Here is a 25,890-nt window from a genome sequence, read left to right on the forward strand (position 1 = left end):
TCCATAACCTTTGCACTACAGGTGCAAACATACAGCTTTAGCTTCTGAGTGGCAAGTAATTCCTTCCTAAACCCAAGGTTTTTGTATGCAGCCCACAAGCTTCCGTTGAAATGCTGATAAACTCATGGACATTTTTAAAAAGGCTCTAGCCCTCACAGATTTGAATATATGAAGGTCAAGTTTCCAATATGATTAATGCCAACCAGGATGCTTGTGACATATTTATACAGAAGTTATTTCAGATTGCTCCAATTCTCATTCATACGCAAAGTCACCAACAATTTTAAAAAGGAAAATATCATTGAACAGAAACACTGGAACTACATTAGGAACAATCTGGGCTAACAATCTGCATAACAATCTACTCTTGCAGTTTTAACACACTTCTCTATTTCACTATGGACTAGCATAATAGTTGTTCACTAGAGAGTGGGTTTCAAGGCTGTGATTAAGAAACACACAAATAAATTGTTTAATGTATTTGTATCTCTCAATAATGTTTCCATATATTCCTCATGTACGCACACAAAACCAAACCAAACCAAACCAAGCCAAACCAAACAAAACACCAGACCAGAACATTATAGGTAATTTTTGTTGACCAAAAGGGCTTAGTGGGAGAGAAGATTAACAAACTATCTGCCAATTTTTAGTAAAGTAATCACAAGACTTTATTTTCTTTCATTCACTTCTGTTTATTATTTGTTTACATGTGTATGCAGTGGCAGCTGGTAGCATTTTGACATGGTAGAGCTGCAGTGCTTAACCTTGCTTTGTTTAAACTTCAGGAAAGTGTGCCAATACACATGTGCTAAGTGCTACTGTCTTCTCCTCGTTAAATAATAATAATAATAATAATAATAATAATAATTCACCCTAATGTCCCAAAGCGAGGTACAACATTAAAAGACAATTGGAGATACACTTCTATGCACAGCTAGGTGGGAAGAAGCTGGCTGAGGCTGATGGGACACTGAAACGAACCAAGAAGTTCATTAAATCCTACAACCTGTAGCAGAACACAAGATAAGCAAACCAACGCTGTGGAAAATACAGGCTGCTTTCAGGCTAATCCTTAGCAACTAGTGAATTTACAATATTCAGCAGGCAAGGGAACTAATTGGATATTGATGAGTTTCTGTGCTGAAATATTAAATATTAACACATGTCATTGAAGCAACTTGCACTGCAAGAGAATGAAGCTTCACTGCTCATTTTTCTAGAGTACAAAAAATAGCTTTTAGAGACTCTTCCCTCATCATAACAGCATCCTCTTCTATTTCTGAAGCACTGTCCGGAGTTCTAAGCTATAACTTCACATGAAGGACAAAGTCCGCAGGGCAATAAAAATCTGAAACACAATTAATTCCTTGTTTGACTATCTTCAGAAAAGAAAAAGTGATAGCAGCACAGAACCCCAAACAGAGGACTGACATTACCAGATAACAATTAGTTAGGTTAATGGGTAACACTTTGTCAGGCTCCTACAAATGTCAATATAGCACATCAATAGCTATAAAACACCCAAGGGAATGGTTAATATCACTCTAAGGCAAACTGCCTTATTGAGGAAAAAGATGGACTGGCTGATCAAGTCATTACTACCAGTCTTGGTTAGCAGTAGCAATGCTTCTGAACACTGGTTGTGGAAACCACAGAAGGAGAGAGTCTTCATTTACTCAGATCCTGCTTGTGGGTTTCCCATAGGCTTCTGGTTGGCCACTGTGAGAACAGGATGCAGGACTAGTTGGGCCATTAGCCTGACCCAGCAGGCTCTTCTTACGTTCTAATTATCTTACCATCCCCCCAAATTAGAAAGCAAAACAACAAACTCCAGATTAACGTGGAAAATGCAGCGCTTAGGCCTTACTTTGCTTTGGCTATTTATTGTGTTCAGTTTTACAAAACATGGATCTGAAGTGAATGTTGAAGTATCACTACTTGATGTATCATCAAGTGACTTTATTACTGTTCAGGCTGCAATCCTGTAGCCACTATAGAAGTCAATAGGACTTACTTCCAAGTCAATACATACAAGATTACGCAGTCAGTTTAATTTTGCTGTGAAAGTGGACTTACACAGTTGTACCTTGGTTGACGAACACCTTGTGACTTGAACATTTTGGCTCCCAAATGCCGCAAACCCAGAAGTGAGTGTTCCGGTTTGCAAACATTCTTTGGAACCCGAACATCCGACACAGCTTCCGCAGTTTCCTTCAGCCAATCGAAAGCCGCGCCTTGGTTTCCGAACGTTTTAGAAGTTGAATGGACTTCCATAATGGATTCCATTTGACTTCCGAGGTACCACTGTACTTACCAAACATTGGCTATTACACATAAAAACTTACCAAGTCACCAAATACCAAACACACACCATAAAGTAACACACACACCATACAGGAACCTAACATGTCCCTAGCCACCCAAACATTGTTTGAATCATCTCTCTCACTTTCCCTCACCACAAACTAACTTTTCAGAAATGAAACATTTTTACATAATCATGCTTAAAATAAGCAGGGAAGGAGAGAAACACTACATTTGAGAAGATAGTTTCACCAAAAAAGGATTGATATTATATTTCCTACAATATGTATTCTGAGAAAATGAAAGAACAAGTTTTCTTAAGAGAAAAACAATACCGACCTTCATTCCTGGATAAGGTTTCTTTACCCTCTGGTGTTTTATCTGGCATCTCAGCCGAGACCAATTCAGTGAAACCTGAGGGACATAAAGAAAGAAAACTGTTCTCATACCAAAGCCAGCAGGGGAAAACTTTTCTATAAGTTGAGGATACTGTTACAAGCTAATTCACACACATCCTATAAAACACTTCATCAAAAGGGCAAACAAAGCTAACAAATTAATATATGTGAGCACAAAGAATTCGCTGACCCTATCATGTGTCGTTGAGCTTGAGTAAAGTACCAACAGTTTGCGGAAACATTTCCTTTAAAGCAGGAATAGGGAACCTGAGGCCTCCAGACATTGTCTGACTACAACTCCCATCATCCCTGACCAGTCCCAGCACCAGCTGTTGGCCACATTGGGCACCCACCCAGGGCCTGACCACTTGCCCTGCTGGCTGGGAATGGTGGGAGTTGGAGTCCCAAGAACAACAGGAGCTCCACAGATTAGTCATCCTTGTTTAAGGAATACACAGGCCCATATAATTGAAAAAGGGGGTTTTTTCGGGGGGGGGGGTGAGTTAACTTAAAAATTCAACAGAGAAGTCCTACTAGTGAACACTAGCCAGTGAATCAAAGATGAATGAAAATATCTGGCAACCCCTTAGGCCAGGCATAGGCAAACCCCAGCCCTCCAGATGTTTGGGACTACAATTCCCATCATCCCTGACCACTGGTCCTGTTGGCTAGAGATGATGGGAATTGTAGTCCCAAACATCAGGAGGACTGGAGTTTGCCTATGCCTGCTTTAGGGCCTTCAAGTCAAAACAGTAAAAGCATTTTTGAAAAATAAAGCACACACCTCTCTATTCTCTGTCCAGCTAAGTAAGTCCCACCAAGTTCAATAGGAATTGTTCTTGTTTGCACAGCATCAACCTCAAGACATCCAGAGGAATGCCAAGCAGAATAATTTAATCCCAGCCATTTCCCCACTATTTGCTTCACTGTGAAAATATATTATAACCTCACTTTATCAGATATCAGGGTGATGTACAAAATAATGCCAAAAATAGTAATGAGACCATAGATAGCAACCATAAAGCAGAAGCAAATGTCAGTGCATATCCCTCAGGATCAATTTAACATAATTCTCTCTGGCCACACCACTTAACATTTTGGCAACCACGTTCTGCATTAGCTAAAGCTTCTGGATCTATATCAGGATCTGCTGCCCCTGTGGATCCTGCTGCCTGAGGTGATCACCTCACCTTGTCTCATGTGTGGGCCAGCCCTGCTTCTGAGTCATCTTCAAGGGCGGCCCCACTTACAATGCATTGCAACAACCCAATTCAGAACATGGACTGCCATGGCCAGTCTATCCCTGTCTGGGAACCACCTGAAGCTGGTAAAAGGCACTCTGAGCCACCAAGGCCACCTGGTCCTCAAGTAGCATAGCTGGAGCAAGTCCAAGTTATGTACCTCCTCTCTCAGAGACAGTGAAACCTGAGACAAGAGAACCACCTGCTCACTGAGTCTCAAACTTAATGGGATTCAACTTCAGCTCTCTGGTCCTCATACCGCCTATACAACCGGAACCCAAACACAGTCAATTTAAGGGGGGAGCAGGGTGCTGCACTATTAAAAATTACCTTTCTCTCTGTTCCACTGATAAGATTCCTTCTGTAAATAGACAGTCACCAGTAAGAGTTTTGCCTCTGGTACAAGGACATAATTGGTGTCTTCAAGCTAATAACGAAACCTCACCCCAGTCCCAACCAAGCAGAAATACTTCATAAATTCAATTACTTAAAATGGATTAATATTTGTTTCATCAACCAAACCACAGAGGAAGGTTTCTATTTCCACACATTTCTGGGAATAAGCCCTACAGAACAAAATGAGACACATAGCATTGTACGGTAAGTGATCATTTTGGATTTTTAGCTGTAGAATGGGAAAAGCCGAATGAGTACGTTGGGTTTGTGTTTTTTTAACTTAAGTGGCCTATTAAGTATCATGAAACCTTAGAACATCATCTTCACCCTTGCCAACTTCCATGACTAATTTTAGAGAGATGTGAAAACAATGTCAAGTAGCAATTTGCTCAAACTTCAATTAATCTTTCTTTGCTAACAGTACACTACTTGGCCATGAAAGCATCATGTTACAAGAAGCACTCAGTCACAACAGAACTGAAGTGATTTATTTAAAAACCTTCCCTGCTTGTATGCTACCACAAGAATGAGCTGTGCTAGTTAATATCGTACTGGCTAGACACACTTCGGGGCTGCATTGTTGCATTAGTTTTGCTGGTTATAATGCTAGCACTTCTGTCCTGATTTCTAATGTTCCTTTTGCACTGCAGGTTGTGTAATGGAACTGTGGCTTTTTGAATGATATACTGCTTTGCTGTGCTAAATTTTAAAGGGCAGAAAATATAAATATTAAAACAATAACAGTGGAATGTGAATTGCTTATTTCCCCCAACTTATGTGGTCCTTAAGCCCAAGGTCCCAAAAGTCTATGGGGGGGGGGCACACATGAAAGAGAATGAACTTGAAGATGAATGAGAAATCATTAGAAGTTCAACACTGATACAGACTTAATTGGCATTTTGTTCACCCAACAATTATGGAAATGGCTTCTACAGGGCCAGCACACCCACGAGGCAGAGTGAAGCAGACGTCTTAGGCAGTGCTTTTTTCTAGAAAAATAGGTGGCGGTATTCACCATGAAGTTGTTAGAGTAAGTGCCACACTGTATAACAACAACAAAAAGAGGTGCCTGTACTGCATACCATTGAGTACCCCCTGGAAAAAACCTGACACACCAGTCTTAGGTGGCAGAATTCCCTGAGATGGCACCACTGCAAGCACCCTGCCTGCCCCACCACAGCTAGAGTCGTAATGCAGGCATCAGCACTGATTTCCGCTGAATTTTTGCGAGATCTTGCCAAAATTTCATGAGACTGTGTCAGAATCTGCCATTAGAGCTGCTTTGTACTGCTACTGCACAACTTAGGGAAGAGAGGCTTTGGTGAAGGCGGCGTGGCACAGGAGCGCCACCATGTCATGGCCGCACCTCTCATTTCACCTCAAGTGTCAAAATGGGATGCACCGGCCCTGGACTTCTAGGTGTAGTTCAAAGATCACTCAACTAATTCAGTGAACTTTGTTAAACCAAACTACTTCATTCCAAGCACTTCACAGAAATATCAAAACTGTGTTTTCATGATTACATATGTTAAGGCATCATATTCTTAACAACTCTTAACTCAATTTGACTGGTTAAGAAAAGAATCCTCCATTATCATGAACACACAAATAATTAGTAGGGACCATGATTAGCATATAATGACAGAGACACTGGTATTTTATACTGAAAGTACTTTGTTATATGGTTCGTTATATTCTCAGTCTAAATGGGATCTGCCCTGTCTAAAAATACATCTCTAATATCCCTATATTTTCTTCAGACTAAACTACCAAATACAATAGCTATTATGTGTAACACAGGATATGCTTCCCCCTGCCCCCCCGCTCTACTGATAATTGAGAATGGATGCATATACAAAAACGAACAAATATCCAAATCAAATCTGAGTTCATCACGTCACATGCTGATTTGTAGAGCGGTTATCGACAAGCTGCCTATGAAGTCACATAGCCTTTGTCACTAGAGGGAGTCCTGATCACACAGCATGTTCGGTAAGGCAAAACAAAAGGAATGAAAGGATGAGAAAACTGCCAGAAAAAAAGACTGCAGGCACCTTTGAATGTTTCTACAGATTTCATCGTAAGAAATGTTTAAACAAAACATGCCTGTTGAACACACACAGAGACACACACGCACACTCCCATCAACCAGCATGACTAAAAGTCAGGCGGGATGGAAGTTCTTGCCCAGGAACACCTGCAGGGCCACAGGTGAGTCACACCTGCTGTAAAGGCTGCAGAGACAATGCAAAACAAACCATTACGTAGCAGACAAGTACAATACAGTAGTCTTTTGGTAGCTTTTTCTTTTTTTCTAAGCAGATAATGGATTCTACAAAATATAGTGGGAAAAGTTCTAAACTCTTTTCCCTGGGGGATCATTCTGATCGATAGGAGGGAAAGATATTCCACAACAGATAATGGGTGTAATGAATAAAACAGTTTCCAATGTAAGTGCATGAAAAATAATTATGTGGGCAGTCCAAATGCATAAGATTTGAATGTTTAGCCAGCCTGACCCATTCCAGTGGCTGTTTCAATTTAAGGTCTCACATTAAATGCAAGGGAGCTTACTGGGAGATGCTGATACACGGAAAAACACTCACTCTGAAGACAATTTAAAACCTGCAGCACACAAACAACCGAACTTTGCACAAGGGCAAAATTTTACAACTATAATTTGTATTGGCAAGGAGAGAACAAGGAAATGGGGTAATGTTTGGCTTGGCATTCCTTATGGTTATGCATGAGCAAAAGTCTATTTAAACCTTGCGAGCAAATCATTGTAACATTGCAATGTGGCAATGCTGCTGACTCATTAATTCTACCTAACAACCTAAGGCAGTTAACACTTTTGTTATCCCAATGAAGTCAGCATAAATAGCCTTCTAATAATCTTCCAAGGTTACTTAATGTGCTACCAAACAATGTATACACAGTACAACCTATTTTCTTTGAACCAAAGCAGAAAGTTTAATTTCAGTTTGCCGAACTTATAGCTTTCAGTCCAGGAGCAGATCTGCAGGTAGAAATATGAAATGCATCTTGGAAGATTATGCTGTGAACAACCCAGATATTGAAACCAGTAAGTTACTTAGGCCCTCCAGATGTTTTTAGACCCCAATTTCCATCATTGACCCAACCACTGACCATGCTGACTAGAGCAGATGGGAATTGGAGTCCAAAAACATTTGGAGGCCCAAAACACCCCTCACCCTGCACGATACAGCCTCATATTGTTAAATAGTAAAGTGGAGGTGAAGCTCAATGGTTCAGTCTGATCTCACCACAATTCCCAGCTCTGCCTGTGTCAGTCAGAAGGTATTTCAAGAAACAATGGCCTCAGCTATTCTCTGCAGTATAATTGCGCAGATACTGATAAAATGAAAGCAAATCAAACAAGGCCTGACGGACAGACAGACTTTTGTTACTGGTGCGCATCCACATTATACAAAGAATAGAATGAGTCATGCCTATTGGGCAAAGAGAGTTTAGGGGATAGATGCCAGAAAGGTCACAGTGCCCTACACCAGCTTATTCAAAATAGTACGGACTGCTGTGCACCTTGACTGGCTGGCACATGTCAGCTTTCGAACCAAATCGTTACAAGAAACAGTCCTCCTAGAGGAGAAACACTACAGGTTTCTGGTTAAAAAAAGGACTGAAGAACACATACAAACAGCCAGCTACTTAGAAATGCCAGTTTATTTGCATATACACAAATTCACTCAAACATAAGCATGAGTGCACCTTGCATGAGTACACTGTCTGGCAGCCAACCACCTGCCCAACCTTTCTTTACCAGATCTGAACATATTTTTAAATGGCAAAGCAGGCAGCATTTTAAGTGGCCAATTTAGAACCAGCTTGTTTTTTCTAAACATTTTAAAGAAAAATAGTGACCCAAAAATTGAGGTTGGACAGCACAGCAAGAGTCAACTGCCAAAAAACGTTTTAGGCTGGTATCAACACGGCCAGTTCGAAGCCAGCTCATCAGTACTGAGTACATTTGTCACCCACAGACAGTTAGGAAAGGCAACCAGGCACTTTCATGAATCATTTGAAATGGACTGTTGCATTTATGTCTATTAGCCTGTCTCCCTTTAGCGGTAAATTCTAAAGCCCCACATGCTGCAAATTCTGTAAACCCTTCCTCATTACCAAAAAAATGGTGCATTTTTAAAGGACCTGTATTGTAATTAGGCCTTTGCCAGCACATGGGCACTCCGAGATTTTTTTCTTCTCAAGTGCTATACAAAAACACAGGGCAAATGTAGTCTAGTAAAAATTCTTTGACTGCAATACTTCTAACCATGTCTAACTGAACAAAGTTACATATAATGCAGCAATGGGCTATGAACACATTATGTAATGCAATACTGTATTAATAAACAATCCATGTACTCCTGCCAGCACACCTCAGGGTAGGTCCCCTTTAAAGATGATGACTCATGTGTACAGCTAAAACTAGGTCATCAGGAACAGCAGTCTTGAGCCAAGGAACCAGTTGGGTGAGGGGAACACCACACACACACACACACACACACACACACACACTAACCCAAGAGGTGGGAACACATTATGTTGCCAGGAAACACAAATAAGGAAAGGCCTCATTTCATTCAAAATTTCTCACAGACTAGTGAATAGCAAAAGAACCCAGTATACTTTCTAGCAACATGCACAATATGAATATAATGTAATTGTCCATTTCCCGATGTCTTATCTATATTATGATGGTGATGATGATTTTACTTGTGCAGACATTTTATAACTTTGCAGGTCTAGAGGGGAAAAAAACATTCTGTTGACTCCGCAAGACTTTGCCAGAGCCCAGGCTTCCATCCATACCAACATGCTTTAGAGGGAAGATAGCAAAATAGACTGTCGTAACGTACAAAGTTCAGTCTCCATTGCAACTGTGGCTTGCGGATGCCTTTCTGCTGAATCTGCAGATTGCTAAGAGCCACAGTGATGAACTATAATGTGGAAGGTAGCCATTCAGCCAAAAGCTGTCATTTTCCCAAGCTTATCCTATGTAGAAGTCTTTAATCATCTGCTAAGATAAAAGCAAGATCCATTTCCTAAACTTGGCAAGCAAAAAAATGTGAACGTGCTCATTTCAAACCCATTAAATGCAACAATTATAATATTTCAGATTTTCATTTTTAAGGCAAAATAAATAAAGTTTTTGCTATCTTTCAGTTATTTAACAAATATTTTGCACTCCTTGTGGTACAAGTGAGCTTGGGGGCATATTTTTATAGGCACAACTTGCATATGGAGCATCTACATATGCTTTTCAAAGTTCCCAGTGCAAAGTCAAGATGCTGTATTGAAGTTCACATCAAGTTTGATGAAATTCACTAAATAATTCAGAGGGGGCCAATTAGAATATGCAAAGCATGAGACTCTAAATCTCAGGGTCGTGGGTTCATCGCTGCAGGCGGCGCCCCCCCCCCCCCAGGACATGCACCGTTGCAGTGCATCCCTTGGGACGCCCGGCGGCGGCGTACCCCCGCAGGCAGAGGCAGAGCTAGCTGCTCCAGCACCTGGAGTGGCCCGCAGGGGTGGGGCTAGCTGCCTGCGGGGGTACGCCGCCGCCGGGCGTCCCAAGGGATGCACTGCAACGGTGCATGTCCCGGGGGGGGGGCGCCGCCTGCAGCGATGTCACTCCCTCTCAGGGATGGCACTCAGGGCAGACTGCCCCAATCACCCCCACCTTTCTCCACTACTGAACACAGGTATGAGCATATATTCTGGCCATGGGATTTCTCATTTTCCATGCAATTGTGAATGTTTGTTGTATTTACTATGTGCATGAACATCAGCTGATTCACAACAGCTGTCAGCTTAGAAATTTGTGGTCACAAATCTTCAAAGTCCAGTTAGGTACCACAGCTCTCTGCTGCAATCATGTCTATAAGGTTACCAGATTTTTTTCCAATGAATCCGGGGATGCTTTTCAACTTCAATGGATTTTGTATGGGGACTGATTTGTAAATCCGGGGACTGTCCCCAGGAAACAGGGATGTCTGGTAACCTTATTCTAGAACACTTTGGTGTAGCTTTCCACACAAATGGTCAACAGATGTAATATGTCTCAGGAATAAAACCACTCTTGACTTTTGTACTGTACAGTACTTTCTGCTAAAGAGATTCCTAGTCAGATTAACAACCATTCCTTCTACAGGTCAGAAAATTCCACACACACACTTCAGAGGTGCAATAGAGGTGAATCATTTACCATGAGATACATGTTTAGAGGATTCTTACAGGTGTTATAGTGCCACAGTCTCCTTTGCCCAGTATTTAATAGCAGTTTTGGAAACCGACAATTAAAATAAGTAAAAAACGAAGTTTGCCTTTTCTGTAGAAATTCCGCCGTTGCTGCCGCAATCTTAAAAGCAAAACAAAGCCTAAACAAACAACAGCTTTGGCAATAGTGACATTCCTTTGATTAGGCTGAATGCTCAACTCCTTCAAAATAAAAACTATTAGAAAAATATTTATTTTTACAAAGGGTCAAAGGAAAAATATAATTTTTCCAGAGGGAAGCCAGATGTTTAGTTTCTCCTCCTCCAAAAGCGATACTTTTGCTGATAAACAGCATTTAGTCACTGTTTTTAAAAAGGTTTGTGTTTCATTTCCTCTACTTTAAAGATCCACATCACAACATTTAAGCCAAGTATTCCATGCATGTTGAAATCGTTCCATGTACTTCTGTAGGAGAAACAGAGACAAGAAGCATTTTCCTAGTACAAGTATAGATGTTAGGGCATTCAGATATAAAATGCTGCTGCTCAACAAGTCATTATTAATTTCAGTAGCTAGTAGTACTAGTAGTACTAGTTGGTACTTGTTTACATCAGCAGCCCAGTATATGCTTTGGTATACTTGTACAGGCTCTAGGTTACCCCACTCATCTCAGTAGAGGTAGCAGCTCTGCTTATTCTATTCTAATGAACAACAAAGACCTTGGAAGTGAGGGGGACTTTGTGGGTGCACATCTAAGACCCTGCAAAGGGTTTGGAAGAGATGCCAATAATTGCCTGTGATTTGGAGTTGTGCATACCCTGTTTTTGTGAAAAAGTGTCCCTGAAAATGCAGCAGAAAAACATTAAGAGAGCTAGAAGATAAACATGAAACGTCTGGGTCTTGTGGGTACTGAAACATGATAGATCTTAAAGGGGAAGAGGAAGAGACATTTTCTGCAGAAAAAAGAACACCTCCTTGGTTCTCCTAAGTCTATATTTCAATTTGTAACACACATGCTTTTCAGTGGGGAATGCAATGAAAATTTACATCACTTTCAATACATCCATATCTGACAGTGAAGCTTAGCTTATATGGTTTTTATATGAGCTTCAAGAACAGAACAGTATATGATTTTAAAGTCAATCAGTTCTTGTTTAATCACTTGTGGATCCAGTCACCAATTTGAGGATTTAAAAATGCACACTCAGGTCATATCCACACCAGAGATTTAAAGCACATGACTTCCCCCAAAGAATCATGGGAACTGTTGTTAAGGATGCTGGGAATTGTATCTCTCTGAGGGGTAAACTACAGTTCCCAGGATTCTTTGGGGGAAGCCACGTGCTTTGAATCTCTGGTGTGGCTATGACCTCACACTCAAAACATGAATGCACAAGAAATATTCAGATCTGCATGGCCATTCAAACCACTCCATGGATATTTGTGGATATCCAAAGATGCAGGAAGGCAGCATTATGGAAATGAAAGATGTTTCACATAACATATATACACACACACACACACACACACACACACATATATATATATATATAGTCCAGTAGCACCTTAGAGACCAACTAAGTTTGTTCTTGGTATGAGCTTTTGTGTGTGGACAATTTATTTATTTTTTATATATATATTTCTACTGTGTCAGACCAACTCAGCTACCTACCTGAACCTATCTCTAGATTAGGTAGAGAGTTAGGAGAAAGCACTATTAAAAGATTAATCCTGTCCTACAGAAATTTGCTTTTAAAAAGCTTCATACATTTAATTGAACTCACTTCTTAAGGCACACAAAATGCTGCTACTATTAATAGAGAGCAGGCAGTTACTGAATCAAACTATGAAAAGCAGTTTACACTGTTTCTATACAGTGGTACCTCAGGTTACATACGCTTCAAGTTACATATGCTTCGGGTTAGACTCCACTAACCCCAGTGGCGTAGCGTGGGGGGTGCAGGGGGGGCCGGCTGCACCGGGCGCAACATCTGGGGGGCGCGCGCTCGCCGCCTCCGGAGTCGCCGAAGAGCCTCGGGCGCAGGCTGTAGCAGAGCCCCATGTCTCGCGGAACCGACAAGCTGTGTGCACGTCCAGGCTGAAGGCGTCCGGCAGGCAGCGGCTCTCAGCACTCGCCGCAGAGGGCGCGCCAGGCAGCCCCTCCTCACAGCGCCGCCGCCGCTGCCGCAGCTGCTGAGCCATGTTGCATTTTCCTCGCCTCTCTGCCCTCCTCTGGGCAAGCGGCGTCATTTGGGCGGCAGCACCAGCGGCAACTCGCCTCAGATCACCTGACACGGACCCACCGCCGCCGCCGTGGCTACCTTACCGTAAATACCCCAGCCCAGGCAGCAACAAGAAGAAGCTGGCAGCGGCGGCAGGTTAGGGGTTAGGGGCGCAAATTACTTGCCTTGCCCCGGGTGCTGACAACCCACGCTACGCCGCTGGCTAACCCAGAAATAGTGCTTCAGGTTAAGAACTTTGCTTCAGGATGAGAACAGAAATCGTGTTCCAGCGGTGCGGCGGCAGCAGGAAGCCCCATTAGCTAAAGTGGTGCTTCAGGTTAAGAACAGTTTCAGGTTAAGTACGGACATCCGGAACGAATTAAGTACTTAACCTGAGGTACCACTGTACATACATAAAACTGCTACGTTCAAAGGGCGCAGGAAAACTTGTAAGATCCAAAACTTGAAGGAAGTTCATTTTGAAAGCTATCTTGTGCACATGAACATAAACACACAATAGGCAAAAATAAAAGTATACTTGATGAGATGAACACAATGGAATGTTAGATACCCTTGTCCAGCTAGATCTCAATTTTGTTCGTTTAACCTCCACTGTTTGGCTGGCGCCATAAACAATATTTAGATATAACTTTATGCTTTCCAACAGATGCCACTTTCCATTTGATTATTTTCAGTTAAGGAAGTGCAAGAAAGATTATAAAAATCAATGAAGAACTTATGCAAGTTTACACATAAGGAAGGCAAGCAAGTCATGCTCAGTGCACATCTAGACAAATTTACAAATATCCCTTATGTTGTGGATTAGGCTGTAATCCTTACCCCACTTTCCAGTGAGTAAGTAGCATTTACGTCTGAGCAGACATTGCTAGGACTCTGCATCAAAGGCTTTTGAAAAAAAGAGGAGTACAATTACTGTGCAGAACTACAACTCAAAAATGCAGACTATGCAACTGTAACTTCATAAGATGCTTTCAGTGATACACATGATACAATATACAATTTTGTGACTAGCTTGAGGGAAATGGGGATGGGGTTAAGTAATTAATTTATGTCTGTAACTGTTATAACAAAGCAAACATATGCCTCCATTTCACCTTTGCTGTGTGGGTGGGGGGATACTGAAGACAGTTTCACCCACATACAGGATACTTAACACAAAACAACAGATGTGCAATAATCACAAATGTCCATTCATTTCCTTTATGTCAGCAAATACAAGCAGTTGCTAATTAAGAATCTCTATCTATTGGATACAAAAGGAAGTTTACACATTTCCCTGGTCATTTTGAAATAGAAGATGGAGACAATAGAAAATGTCACAGGAAGAGAGCAATCTGCTTCCCTGCAACTACCATGTCTTAGCGAAGTTATCTTTTTCCTTAAAACTGTTTTACACTGACTAAGGAAGAACAACTACAATAAAATACTAACTGCAAAAATGTAAGATCAGAACAGTTAGGAGCTGTACAATTCCGTCTTGCCTTCCTAGAACTATGTGGGGTTCCCAGAAGGTCTCCCACACAGACAATGGCAGGATTCCAGACCTGCTTAGCTTCAACAAGGTGATTGCATTGCATGTTCTCAGAGCATGGCAATAGATTTCAGCTCAAGGGTTGGAATTCTGAACTCCTCAAAAGAGCAGGTAGCTGTTGGATGCTGTGGACCATAATTGGAGGCCTCCTCAGAGAGGTTTCAAGTTCCACTATGGTTGCTGATCTGCCTCGTGTCCTAAGGTCAAAAAGTGGGTGTTCCAGGGGAATGACAAGGGAGGATTAGGGGATGCTTTGGATCTGCTGAATCCATAGGCCCCTCATCCCCCAAACATGCTTATGGAATAGGCGATGGGGGGCTATGCCAGCCTTGGAGCTGATGTGGCTATTTTGCCTGCCACTGGAACAAAAAAATTAAAATTAACCCAACATTTAAAAGAGGAACCAGCAACAAAAAGGCAAGGGGCTAGAAAAAGCCACGTATAGACACCAATTCTGTCCTGGCCCCAGCAGGGCTTTGGAATTGACAGCCCATTGGGTCAGACTCCTTTCCATTCCCCAACCTCTGAAGGACGGCTCTATCCAAAACTTCAATAATTTCCCACAGAAATAAAGTGAGACTTAAGGTGTTGGCCTTTCTGCTTGTACTCAGCAGCTGGCTGCGATCCAGATATTTGGCATGTCCTGTGGTCTATTTTGCCTTTTCTTTTTTTTTAACTAGTATGTCAGGCTATGGCATGTCAAGCTATGCCCTACTACAAAAGCCTATTGAACTAATAGTTTTTTTAAACAACAACAACAACAGTGGTCACTTCAGTTTAGGAATCCAACAGCTTATGAAGCTCTGGCCCATTTTGGCCCAGTGCAGCCAATGGCCTCATTCATACTGACCTTCTCAGAATATACACACTGTATATACCGTATTTTTCGCTCTATAGGATGCACTTTTCCCCCTCCAAAAATTAAGGGGAAATGTGTGTGCTTCCTATGGAGCGTAGACAGGCTCCTTGGCTTCAGCAATAGCAATGCGAAGCCTCTGAAGTGCAGAGGGAGCGCTCCCTCCACGCTGAGGCTTCGTGTTGCTTTCGCTGAAGCCTGGAGAGCGAGAGGGGTCGGTGCACACCGACCCCTCTAACTCTCCAGGCTTCAGGGATAGCCGCCTGAAGCCTTTGGAGCATAGTGGGAACTCGCACTGTGCTCCAAAGGCTTCGGGTTCCTTTTGCTGAAGCCGGGAGAGCAACACTCTCCTGGCTTCAGCGAAAGGAACCCGAAGCCTTTGGAGCGCAGCACGAGTTCCCGCTGCCCTCCAAAGGCTTCAGGTGGCTATCCCTGAAGCCTTTGGAGTGCAGCGGGAACTCGTGCTGCGCTCCAAAGGCTTTGGGTCAGCGAAAGCAACACGAAGCCTTTGGAGCGCAGCGAGAGTTCCCGCTACGCTCCAAAGGCTTTGAGTTCCTTTTGCTGAAGCCGGGAGAGCAAGACTCTCTTGGCTTCAGCAGAGAGGGAGAGCTGCGCAGCGCCCCTTCAGTGAAGCGGGAGGAGAAATGGAAGGGGCTCCTATGGTCGGGTGCGTCCTATAGAGCAAAAAATACGGTACACACCATAGCTATATTTTTAATAATCCGTTTTCTACTTATTTGGCAAGCAAGTGCTTTACTAATTAGAAGAATAAAATCAAAAAGGCTTAATTAACGACAGTTTCCCATTTCTCTAAACCAGGAAACTATAACCACCAGCTTCAGAACAAACCATGATCTTAAGCCACAGTTTGAAATATTAAGATTCTGGCTTGTTTCAAAGTTGGTCACCATAGTCATCTTGTTCAGCAGAAATGGGAAACCACAATTTATTTCTTGTATTATTGAAGCGCACCATGAAGAGAACAACAAAGGGTTTGGGTGCATGGGCAAAGGGTTTGATGTTTATGTCAGTTTAACAAACCATGGATACAAGAATCCGATTGCTTCTGTCAGCATCAATTGCTGACAACTGCTTCTATCAGAAGATAGTTGAAATGACCCAACATTAGGAACCCCAAAACTGAGTAGTGTTTGCCTCTGTGGAGCTATGTATTATTTTCCAAAGCAAATATTCACTTGCAAAGGCAGTCATGATTTCTTTCGTCCATATTTGGGGCAAGAAAAATATAATTTTTAAAACCTACCAGAATTCTAGTTTGGCATGTTTTCTAACAGGAATTTGACTGAATAATTGTGCCTAATATTGTAGCTCTACTCATAATTACAATTCAAATTAAAACCACTGAAAGATCTGTAACAACCAGAGAAAAATCCATTTTACTCAAAACACAACTGATTTTTGATTTACTTCCACAGAAAGAAGCCAGATTTATTTATTTATTTTTTAAAAGGGCAATTTAAGGTTGGTAGTAAATGCTTTGCCACAAGCACTCTTTAACACTTCAAGCCATTTTGGGGGGCAGTGCTTTTCAGCAGCAAGCTACTGGTTTTCAAGCATATTATTAATTCAGCTATGCAGAGAAGCCCATCACTTACCAAAAAAAAAAAAAGAAAGAAAGAAAAAAGGAAAAACCTATTTTTATATAAATATTTCATTTTGAGAACCCACGTGTCTGTTTTGTCCAAGATATGCATTTTAATCAATGCTATACATAATTTATCGAAGCTTTAACAACTCAGTTCTAAAGTCAATAGGGGTGAGGCAACTGGTGTTGCCCCCAAAATCAACAGAAGAGAAATTTATTATTGCAGGCAACTCCCAGTTTACGCGGGTGTTACATTCTAAGGCATCCGCATTTAAGTGAAATCGCATATATTTGAAACACTATTGAAAAAGTCTGCAAACACCCTGTTCTGCCCTTGCCCTACCACTTTTTGTGGCATTTTCAGGCTACTTCCATGTTTGGCATGATGCATGTGTGTGCAGTCACAGAAATATCAGAGACCCCTAAAATAGTTGCTGCCTGTACAAGTCTGTGTCTGGTATAAAGTTGTGACATCAATCGGGATGTAGATTTGAAATGAAGGAGTACTGGATATAGTGAAAGTGTGCAATTCCACTGTCCACTCACATCTGTTAGGAGTGGTCTAAGGCTCCTTAAGGCACAATGCACGCGCATGCGCGCACACACACTCACCATCAACTCAAACATTATGGGACTCCCTACTAAGTTGTCTGTTAAACCTGAGATTACTAATTTCAAGCTCCACACAGGAGTTATATTTAAAGATTATATTTAGCTCTAAAGTATGGCTGTTAAACACAGGATTCCACCATGTCTACTGCTCTGGAATTTTGTATAAGGGGTAGTCTATAAGTAAAAGTAAATAAATAAATATGGAAAGCACAGTTCCCATCAGCCATAACCATTCTGTAATTAAAATACATTTCCTGACAAAATACAAATATTGGTTTGGATCCAGAGAAGGGCTCCTTTCATTTCTACAAGAAGTTGTGACTCAGTAGAAGCTGCTACTCATGTATGGGGGGAAAGAAGCTGAGTTTTTACCAATTCCCTCTTCCCCAGCAGTCACCAGCACCACCTCCCATGCTCTTACAAAGGGTCCTTCAATCTTCTGGAGAAGATTTTCAGAGATTTGCAGGGGAATCAGCAAAAACGACTTCCTTGTCCCTTTCTGAGGTCCAGCGCCGAGGGCCTTCTGGCGGTTCCCTCGCTGCAAGAAGCCAAGTTTCAGGGAACCAGGCAGAGGGCCTTCTCGGAAGTGGCGCCCGCCCTGTGGAACACCCTCCCACCAGATGTCAAAGAGAAAAATAACTACCAAACTTTTAGAAGACATCTAAAGGCAGCCCTGTTTGGGGAAGCTTTTAATGTTTAATAGGTTATTGTATTTTAATGTTTTGTTGGAAGCCACCCAGAGTGGCTGGGGGGACCCAGCCAGATGGGCGGGGTATAAATAATAAATTATTATTATTATTTCTGTGAGCTGAACTTTGCTCATGTGAACTGCGGACCCATAATGCTTAAGGGTACGCAGCAGCAACCTTAGATGGTAAAGTAAAATACTGTCAAATAATTAGCATAAAAACAACAAGTTGTAAATTTATTTAATTTACACCACACAGTAGTAAAATAAAGTGGTTGGAGAGATGTGGATATTATTAAGTGTATTATTTCTGCAGAACTCCTAGCTAAAAGGTTTCAGAACTTCCTTGAAATGTGTGATTAATTACAATGATAATCCTTCTCATCCAAAGGATAGTACGACTGCACTAATTCTCACCAGATGTAAGTTATGGAAGGCATTAATTTAACTGCTGCGCCACCAAAAATCTGGGAATGAAAATGCTTATAAGTAAGGCTGTAAACATAGTTGAATTCTCACTTTCATTATTAAAACCATTATGACAGACTTAAAAAGAACCCGCAACGCCATCATATATTTTAGTTCTCAACACATTTTTAAGGCATGAGAAGGCCTAATGGCAAATAAGTTACAGCCAGGGTTCGAAATTAGCAGGGTGCCAGACACATTTTGCACCTAAAGATTCTCCATTTGTGAAAAGTCCAAAAGTCTGGGTGCCATTTTTTTGCACCTGGCTGACACTCAAGAATTACTGAAATGAATGTGCTTTGAAGCCTTGAAGTATATGTTAAGGATAGACAATATGATAAGGAATTTAACAATAAAGAGTACAGTGTTTTGAAAACTGAAGTATGATACCAATGTTTTTATTATAAACACCAAATTAAACATGTATTAACAATTTCTGGGGGGAAATGTGTCTCTAATGTAAATTGCATATTAATTCATGCTTATCAAAATAATAAATAAAAAGTGATGACCCCCCCACACACAAATGGTGGCTAGACATTCTGTTTTGGCGCCTACAACCCAGATCCCAGGAGCCACTTGGCTCCTAGCTTTTCTGTCCCAGTTTCTAAGACTGGTTACAGCTTCTGCTGAAGAACAGGTTCCAACTGTAAGAAGAGCTAATAAGAGGGAAAGAGGCAATTTATGCCCATATGTCTTCCACTGGAATAGCTGTAAGAAGGTCATATGAAGGACAGATTAAGATGGAATGTAGGTGCTCCCCTAGAAATGCTGCTATACAGTGGTACCTTGGGTTACAGACACTTCAGGTTATAGATGCTTCAGGTTACAGACTCCGCTAACCCAGAAATAGTACCTTGGGTTAAGAACTTTGCTTCAGGATGAGAACAGAAATAGTGGGGTGGCGGTGCGGCAGAAGTGGGAGGCCCCATTAACCTGAAGTGGTGCTTCAGGTTAAGAACAGTTTCAGGTTAAAAACGGACCTCCGGAACAAATTAAGTTCTTAATCAGAGGTACCACTGTAATCCAAGAGAGGATTATACATCTACCATCACAACTACACTTAGGCCTGGTTTGGAAGTGACACCAAACCATGGTTTAACTCACTGCTATGGATATGAGCAGCAGCAAGTCTCAGCAGTTCTAAGGATACTGGAAGCGTCTACCTTTAAACTAAAGTTTCTCATTATGTCCAAGCTGGAGGAACTCTGGTAAAAACTATGCTTTGTTAAAAATCCAGAAGCTGAAGCCACTGATCCTGGCTTATTTCACAGCTGTGCTGAATGAGGAGTACATGAAGCACATAATACTAAACCATGGCTTAGATTTATATCTGAAAAAGGACCACTCTATTCAGGGGAAGGAGCTTCTACAAATTTATTTCTGAGCAAACGTGTAGAACAATGGGCTTTGAACAACGGGGTAGTAGGACAAATCTGGCAATGACAACATTGTCTTCTTGTAGGAAAAAGTGAGCTTTGACAGAAAAACATGTGAGAGCAAGATCTAGGGGTTCTGATATAAAACTATTTGGCAATTGGCATTGACATCTCAAGCTCCTTGACAACTGTGAACCTAACAGAACACAGTTTGAAGATACCTATACAAATGGTGTGTGATATCCTACCAACTAAACAAGATATATAATTTGGTTACAGATGCTTGTTGAAGACATGGGGAACATGGTGCCAACTTAATTCATCTCTTCCAACAATGCAAAAACATTAAGAAATTTTTGAACATAATCTGGTTCCAATTATAGAATGAAAGATCCCAGAAGACCCTTTGATGAACTATTTGGAGAGGATTGTCAAAAATAAGATATTGAAATACTTTATTAAAATCAGCAATAATATATATAGTCCATTGTGGGAGCTATGTATGCTATGTTTTTTTAGCTTTTTTAGTTGGAGAGGCAGAAGAGAGATCTGGAGCTAATGGCAGATCACTATATTTCCAACCCATTAAAACAAAAGAGGTTTCTCCCTTCCTTAATTAGGGAAATCCTCTAATATGCAGTTACTTACCCCATATGGATTTGCATGCATATGTGCAGGTTAAGTCAGTTTGTGGCTCATGGGATTTAATACCGAGGAGAGGGGGGACTCTTGTAAATATGAATATGAATTTGATTTGTCCCTGAGCCACAGTGTTTGTCACTTGGCTCTGACTGATTCTAGTACAAAAAAAAGTAGATCCAAAGCCTGAACATGCCCAACCTAATGCATTGAGATGGTTATTTCCTGCATTTAGCTGTTTCCTAGGGCCACAATATCTACAGGAAGCATCAGTACTTGAACTAGGATCCCAAGAGAGATGTTGATATAGAGGTCCTCATTAGTCACAAAGGACTGCCTTTAAAAGAAAGGCTTCACATGTGTTTTGAACCCCATATACCACATTGCCAAAATAACATAGTTTCTTTCAAAGGCAGCAACTTTTAAGAAACAAGACTCTAGTGTCGTCGTCCCCCCCCCCCCCCCAGTCTTCCAAGTCACTTTTCAAGGTAAGGCCCTGGATAAAGAAAAAACATTTTTAGTAGAACACTAAAAGGTGTGTTCATATACTTGGAGTGGAAACTGTGCATCCAGCTGCAATTGATTTCCTGCATGGCAAAATACTGCAGGCATTTTACTAGATGGGAACATTACAAAGGCTTCCTACACATCACTAGGTTTTCAAACCAGGAAGGTATTCCCACATGGCCATTCCTTTGTCAGAATAAACAGCCTCTACTGATCTTTCACTGTATATGGTTTGCTTCTTCCCAAACCATAAAAAGGTGGAAAAAAGTGGTTTCAAAACACCCAATGACATGAAATATTCTCCTCTTTTGAAGGAAACAGTAAATTACAGTATTTAGGTATTTCTTCTTTCCTCTCACCAGAAAGCTATACAACACCTAGCAACAACACATCCTTTCATACTTCTTTAAAAAAAAGACCTAGCCAAAACCATCAACACTACAGCAAAAGCAAGCCATGGGAGAATTTCAATGAAACACACTCTTAAGACTTTCTGGAGTATTTATTCTTCTAATCTCACACGTGGGGGAAAAATGAAGAAGGACAATTCTCCAGGAAAGAAAGAGAGCATAAGGTGAACCCAGCACCAATGGTGCCCATGCCTCTGGGAAGTACACAAGCAAGTTATCTATGCACAGTCCTCCTTCCTTTTTTGCAATAAGCAGGAAAACTTTCTGAGACCTTTAGAAATTCCCTTCTCCAAGGTGCCTCCTTGAATGGAATGGGCCATCTGTGCCTCAGCTTTTCTCTATGAGCTTTGCTACCAGTGAGAATGTAGCATACTCACTCACAGTATTTAATTCACATTTACAATTTGGAATTTATAGCTATATACTTTCACAAAAGGCATTAGTCAATCTGAAAGCACAGGAACTGGCAGTGTGTATTATCTGGGAGCGGAAGATCAATACTAGAATTTAAAGTGGAAGGGAAACCCAATACCAGTGTCTAGATGTCTTTTTTTAAAAAAAGAACTTATAAACAAAAAATAAATTTAAACACAAGAGACAGAGCTGTTTAAAATATAAGTTGGCAAATGGTTATCTGGTAACGTCCAAGTAGTCAATGCAGAACTTTTGGCATCTCATGCTTCACTCGTGGAGAACCAGAGATGTGAAAAAATAAATTCTACTGTCAAACATGTGGCAATTCAAATCTTTTATTTCTTGGCTGCTAGCAATCATGTTACTTCCTAAAGAAAAGGGTGTTCAAAAGGTTCAGCAGCCCAGTTCCCAAGCTGACCCAGAGTTAAAGGCCCCACTGAAAAGAATGGGGCTTACAACAGTGGGATGTGTTCATGACGCCAACAGCAAGTTCAAGTTGAAGCACAAGGCAGAGTTCACACTAACGCATCCTCAATCAAAGGCATATGTTGCACTCCTCCTATTGTGGCAATGAGGGCCAAAACTGTGGACTGTACATTTCATGTTTGCCAAAAGGAATGTACATTTTTTAAAAACTTCATCAGAAGTCATTCAATCCCAGACTGCCATAATTTCCTCCCTTCATGACCTAAAAAGTAATCAAGCCAAGACCTCCCAAAAAACCATCATATGTTTTCTGAATCCTAGCCAATTTACAGTATCTTCCTGAATCCGAAACCTCTCCTAACAGATGTGATGTCAGTGTATCAAATCAGCATTCCAATCTAGTTTCTGGCTATAGTATACCAATATAAAACTGTTTCAACATTTGGTTTCGATTGAACAATTGAAGCAAGCCTGTAATGAGCTCTGAAGTACAACATCGTCTCCCCGTTTACCAATAAAATATGCATTCACTGAAGCTTTTGTCATGAATTAAAATTGGCAAAAAGGGACATATCCAAAAGATACAGCTACATTCATTTGCAATAAGAATTACTTGAAAACGGCAGCTATTAATGGTATAGCTATCAACGGTTTCCATTAATGACTTTTTCCCTGCAGCAAGCCAGAGAAGCATGGCTCAAAAGGCAAAGTATATTGCTTTTGCTTACAACGGGACACTAGGATTTCCCAGGTTAGGGGTGGGCAGAAGCACTTTGTGGTGATTCTACCTTACTTGGGTGGTCATTTCCAGAGGGTGATGCTTGGGGAGTGCTCTTTGGCCCCATGGAACCTTCAATGTGGGGTTCCTCAGCATTCGATTTTATCCCTCATGTTATTTAACATCTACATGAAACCTCTGAGTTCATCCAGAGTTTTGGAGTCCATGGTCAGCAATTTGTTGAGGACACACAGCTCTACTTCTCCTTTTCATATGCAGGTGTTGAAGTGGATGTGCTGGACCATTGTCTTGCCTCAGTAATGGACTGGATGAGAGCCAATGAACTGAAGCTCAATCCTCCACCTTAGGGTAGTTCCCTAAACCAGATGGATGGGAGGTTGCCTGCTTTGATGGGGTTACACTCCCTCTGAAGGAGCGGGTGGTGCACAGCTTGAAGGCACTTCTGGATCCATTGCTGTTACTTGAAGCTCAGGTGGCACCTTGGTGGCACAGAGTGCTTTCCATTAGCTTTGGCTGGTGGCCCAGTTGCACCCCTGTCTGGATAGGGATAGCATAACTTCTGTTGTCTATCCTCTGGTAACCTCTAGGTTAGATTACTGCAATGCATTGTATGTGGGGGCTGCCTCTGAAGATGGTTCAGAAACTTCAGCTGGTGCAGAATTCAGTGGCCAGGTTGCGATGATTTGAGCATGTGGTGGCAATCCTGGCCCAACTGCACTGGCTGCCAATTAGTTTCTGGGCCCAATTCAAAGTGCTGCGTTTGATCTATAAAGCCTCAACCTGCTCACAGCTGTAGTACTCCAAGGACTACAACTCTCCATATGAACCACCTCAAGACCCTGTGATCATCATCCAACACTCTTCTACGTGTGCCTCCTCCACGAGAGGTCTGGAGGGCAGCAACATGAGAGCAGGCTTTTCTGTGCTGGTTCTCCACTTGTGGAAGGCTTTCCCAAGGGAGGTCTGCCTGGCATCTTCATTACATATATTTAGGCGCCAGGCAGAAAATGTCCTCCGTTGGGCCTAGTGGCTGCTTGAGTTTGGACTCACTATAAAAGTCAGCTTCATAGGTCATGATTCCACAAAAACCATAATTCCCTTGCCCAATTCCATTTTTGGAAAGCATTCAGGAAACTTCCACAAGGCCCATTAAACTTAGCAGGTTGCACATACTGAAAACCACTTCTGCATGTAGGGAGATGTCATGCATTTTTAGTTTTATTTAGAACTTTCAGGTCAGGGCTTCTCAGATAAAAGCAGGGTTCCTCCATGCTAAGCAAAAGAAAATAGTAAAGCCAACTTTCTTCCAGCAGTGTCTGGCTGAGATTCTCTGGAAGCATCATTAAAATAAACAGAACCATGTGCAACAGCCATGTATTAAATTACTTTATATATATGTCTTGTTGACTTCAAAGCAGTCTGCACAACAGAAAAATACAATTATGAGTGTAAAGATGCTAGCAATATTGACAGAGAACCAACCTATCCATCTCAGAACCTGCGTTTTTCATATGCCTTCAAAGGTAAGTGATCAGAATTAAACTTTTAACTTAATTGTTCTAAAATACTATATGATTCTCCTGAAGATTCAAAGTTAATCTCCTGCCTGAAGTCAGAGGCTTCAAATGGATATGGCAGGCCTGCAACCTATGTGAGGGTTATGTTCTGGGGATGGCACCTGAAGCCAAAATTGTATACAGTCAAAACCCACTGGAGAGTGGGATTTCCAAAGTCATTTTTTCTGAGACCCTGCCCCCTTTTTAATTTTTTTTTATTGCCATACACATCAAGTTAAATGCACATAAGTTATGGGCTTACTTAGGGTTGCCATACGTCTAGAATTTCCCGGACATATCTGGAATACTGCAGTTTGAAGCAGAAGTTGTAAAAATGACCAGGAAAATCTGGACATAAGACAACCCATGCTGCCAATGTCATTTTTGGTGAATTTTCTTAGCGATAGTTCAAAAACTTCTCTCTGTTTTGTGAATTTGCAACTTTTCTCTCTGGATTTTCACTGTTTGAAATATGGCAACCCTAGCTTACTGCATACACATTCAGAAAAGGTGCATGGCATAGCCTTCCAAGGACTATACCACCAAAATCTGAATTGTGGAATCACTTGTGCGTGACTATTCCATCACATAAATAGCAATGTACAGTAAACTAACACATCTGAAGAAGGTAAACTAGACTTGTTTCCTAGTATGCTACTTTTGCAAGGAATATTCATTCGTATATTCCCAATCATACTCCAATGTGGCATCAATCCAGATGGATTGTACGGTTTTCCTTTTCCAACTGTATCAAGATCAGGCCACAGGGACAATACACATAACCACGTTTTATGGTTATAATTGGCTTATGGTGCTTCTTTGGTGAATTATGATTAAAGGAGCCATCCTATCGTTAAATCAGCATTCATGCTTAAGGTAGTGCACCATGACAGCTGCCTCACTGCCTTCACATTTCAAATCTCAGCTGGCAACAAGGGAGTTACTCAAAATAAACTCAGACTGTGGTTGTATGAATTGGCTCCTAAAATTAAGACAAAGATTAAATTTTCCATGCAGACTTCCAGCTTTCAAAATCTGTTTAGACATCCATAAGAACAAATATTTGTGCTATGTGTAGATGCTGGTATAGTATATGAATATATATAATTCACACACAGAAAGACACATACAATGTAAAAAATATTCTAGTACTTCTTTACCAGTCAAGCTAACTGAACATATGGTGCCGTATTAATTTAGGACTACTGGGTGTCAG

The 25,890-nt window shown here is 41.3% G+C and overlaps 1 protein-coding gene across 5 annotated transcripts in view; it reads right to left on the reverse strand.

Moving 5' to 3' along the window:
* PLEKHG1 (pleckstrin homology and RhoGEF domain containing G1) overlaps positions 1–25,890 on the reverse strand; it is a 112,797-nt gene that overhangs the window by 78,585 nt on the left and 8,322 nt on the right. For all 5 annotated transcript variants that reach the window (XM_079971490.1, XM_079971489.1, XM_079971488.1 and 2 more), the window contains one exon: positions 2,647–2,721. In XM_079971490.1, the coding sequence (XP_079827616.1) occupies positions 2,647–2,695 (49 nt within the window). In that variant the 5' untranslated portion in view covers positions 2,696–2,721. Of the gene's footprint in view, positions 1–2,646; positions 2,722–25,890 lie in introns of those variants that run through there.

This window comes from Podarcis cretensis, assembly GCF_951804945.1.
Source record: "Podarcis cretensis genome assembly, chromosome: 3".
Lineage (NCBI taxonomy): Eukaryota > Metazoa > Chordata > Lepidosauria > Squamata > Lacertidae > Podarcis > Podarcis cretensis.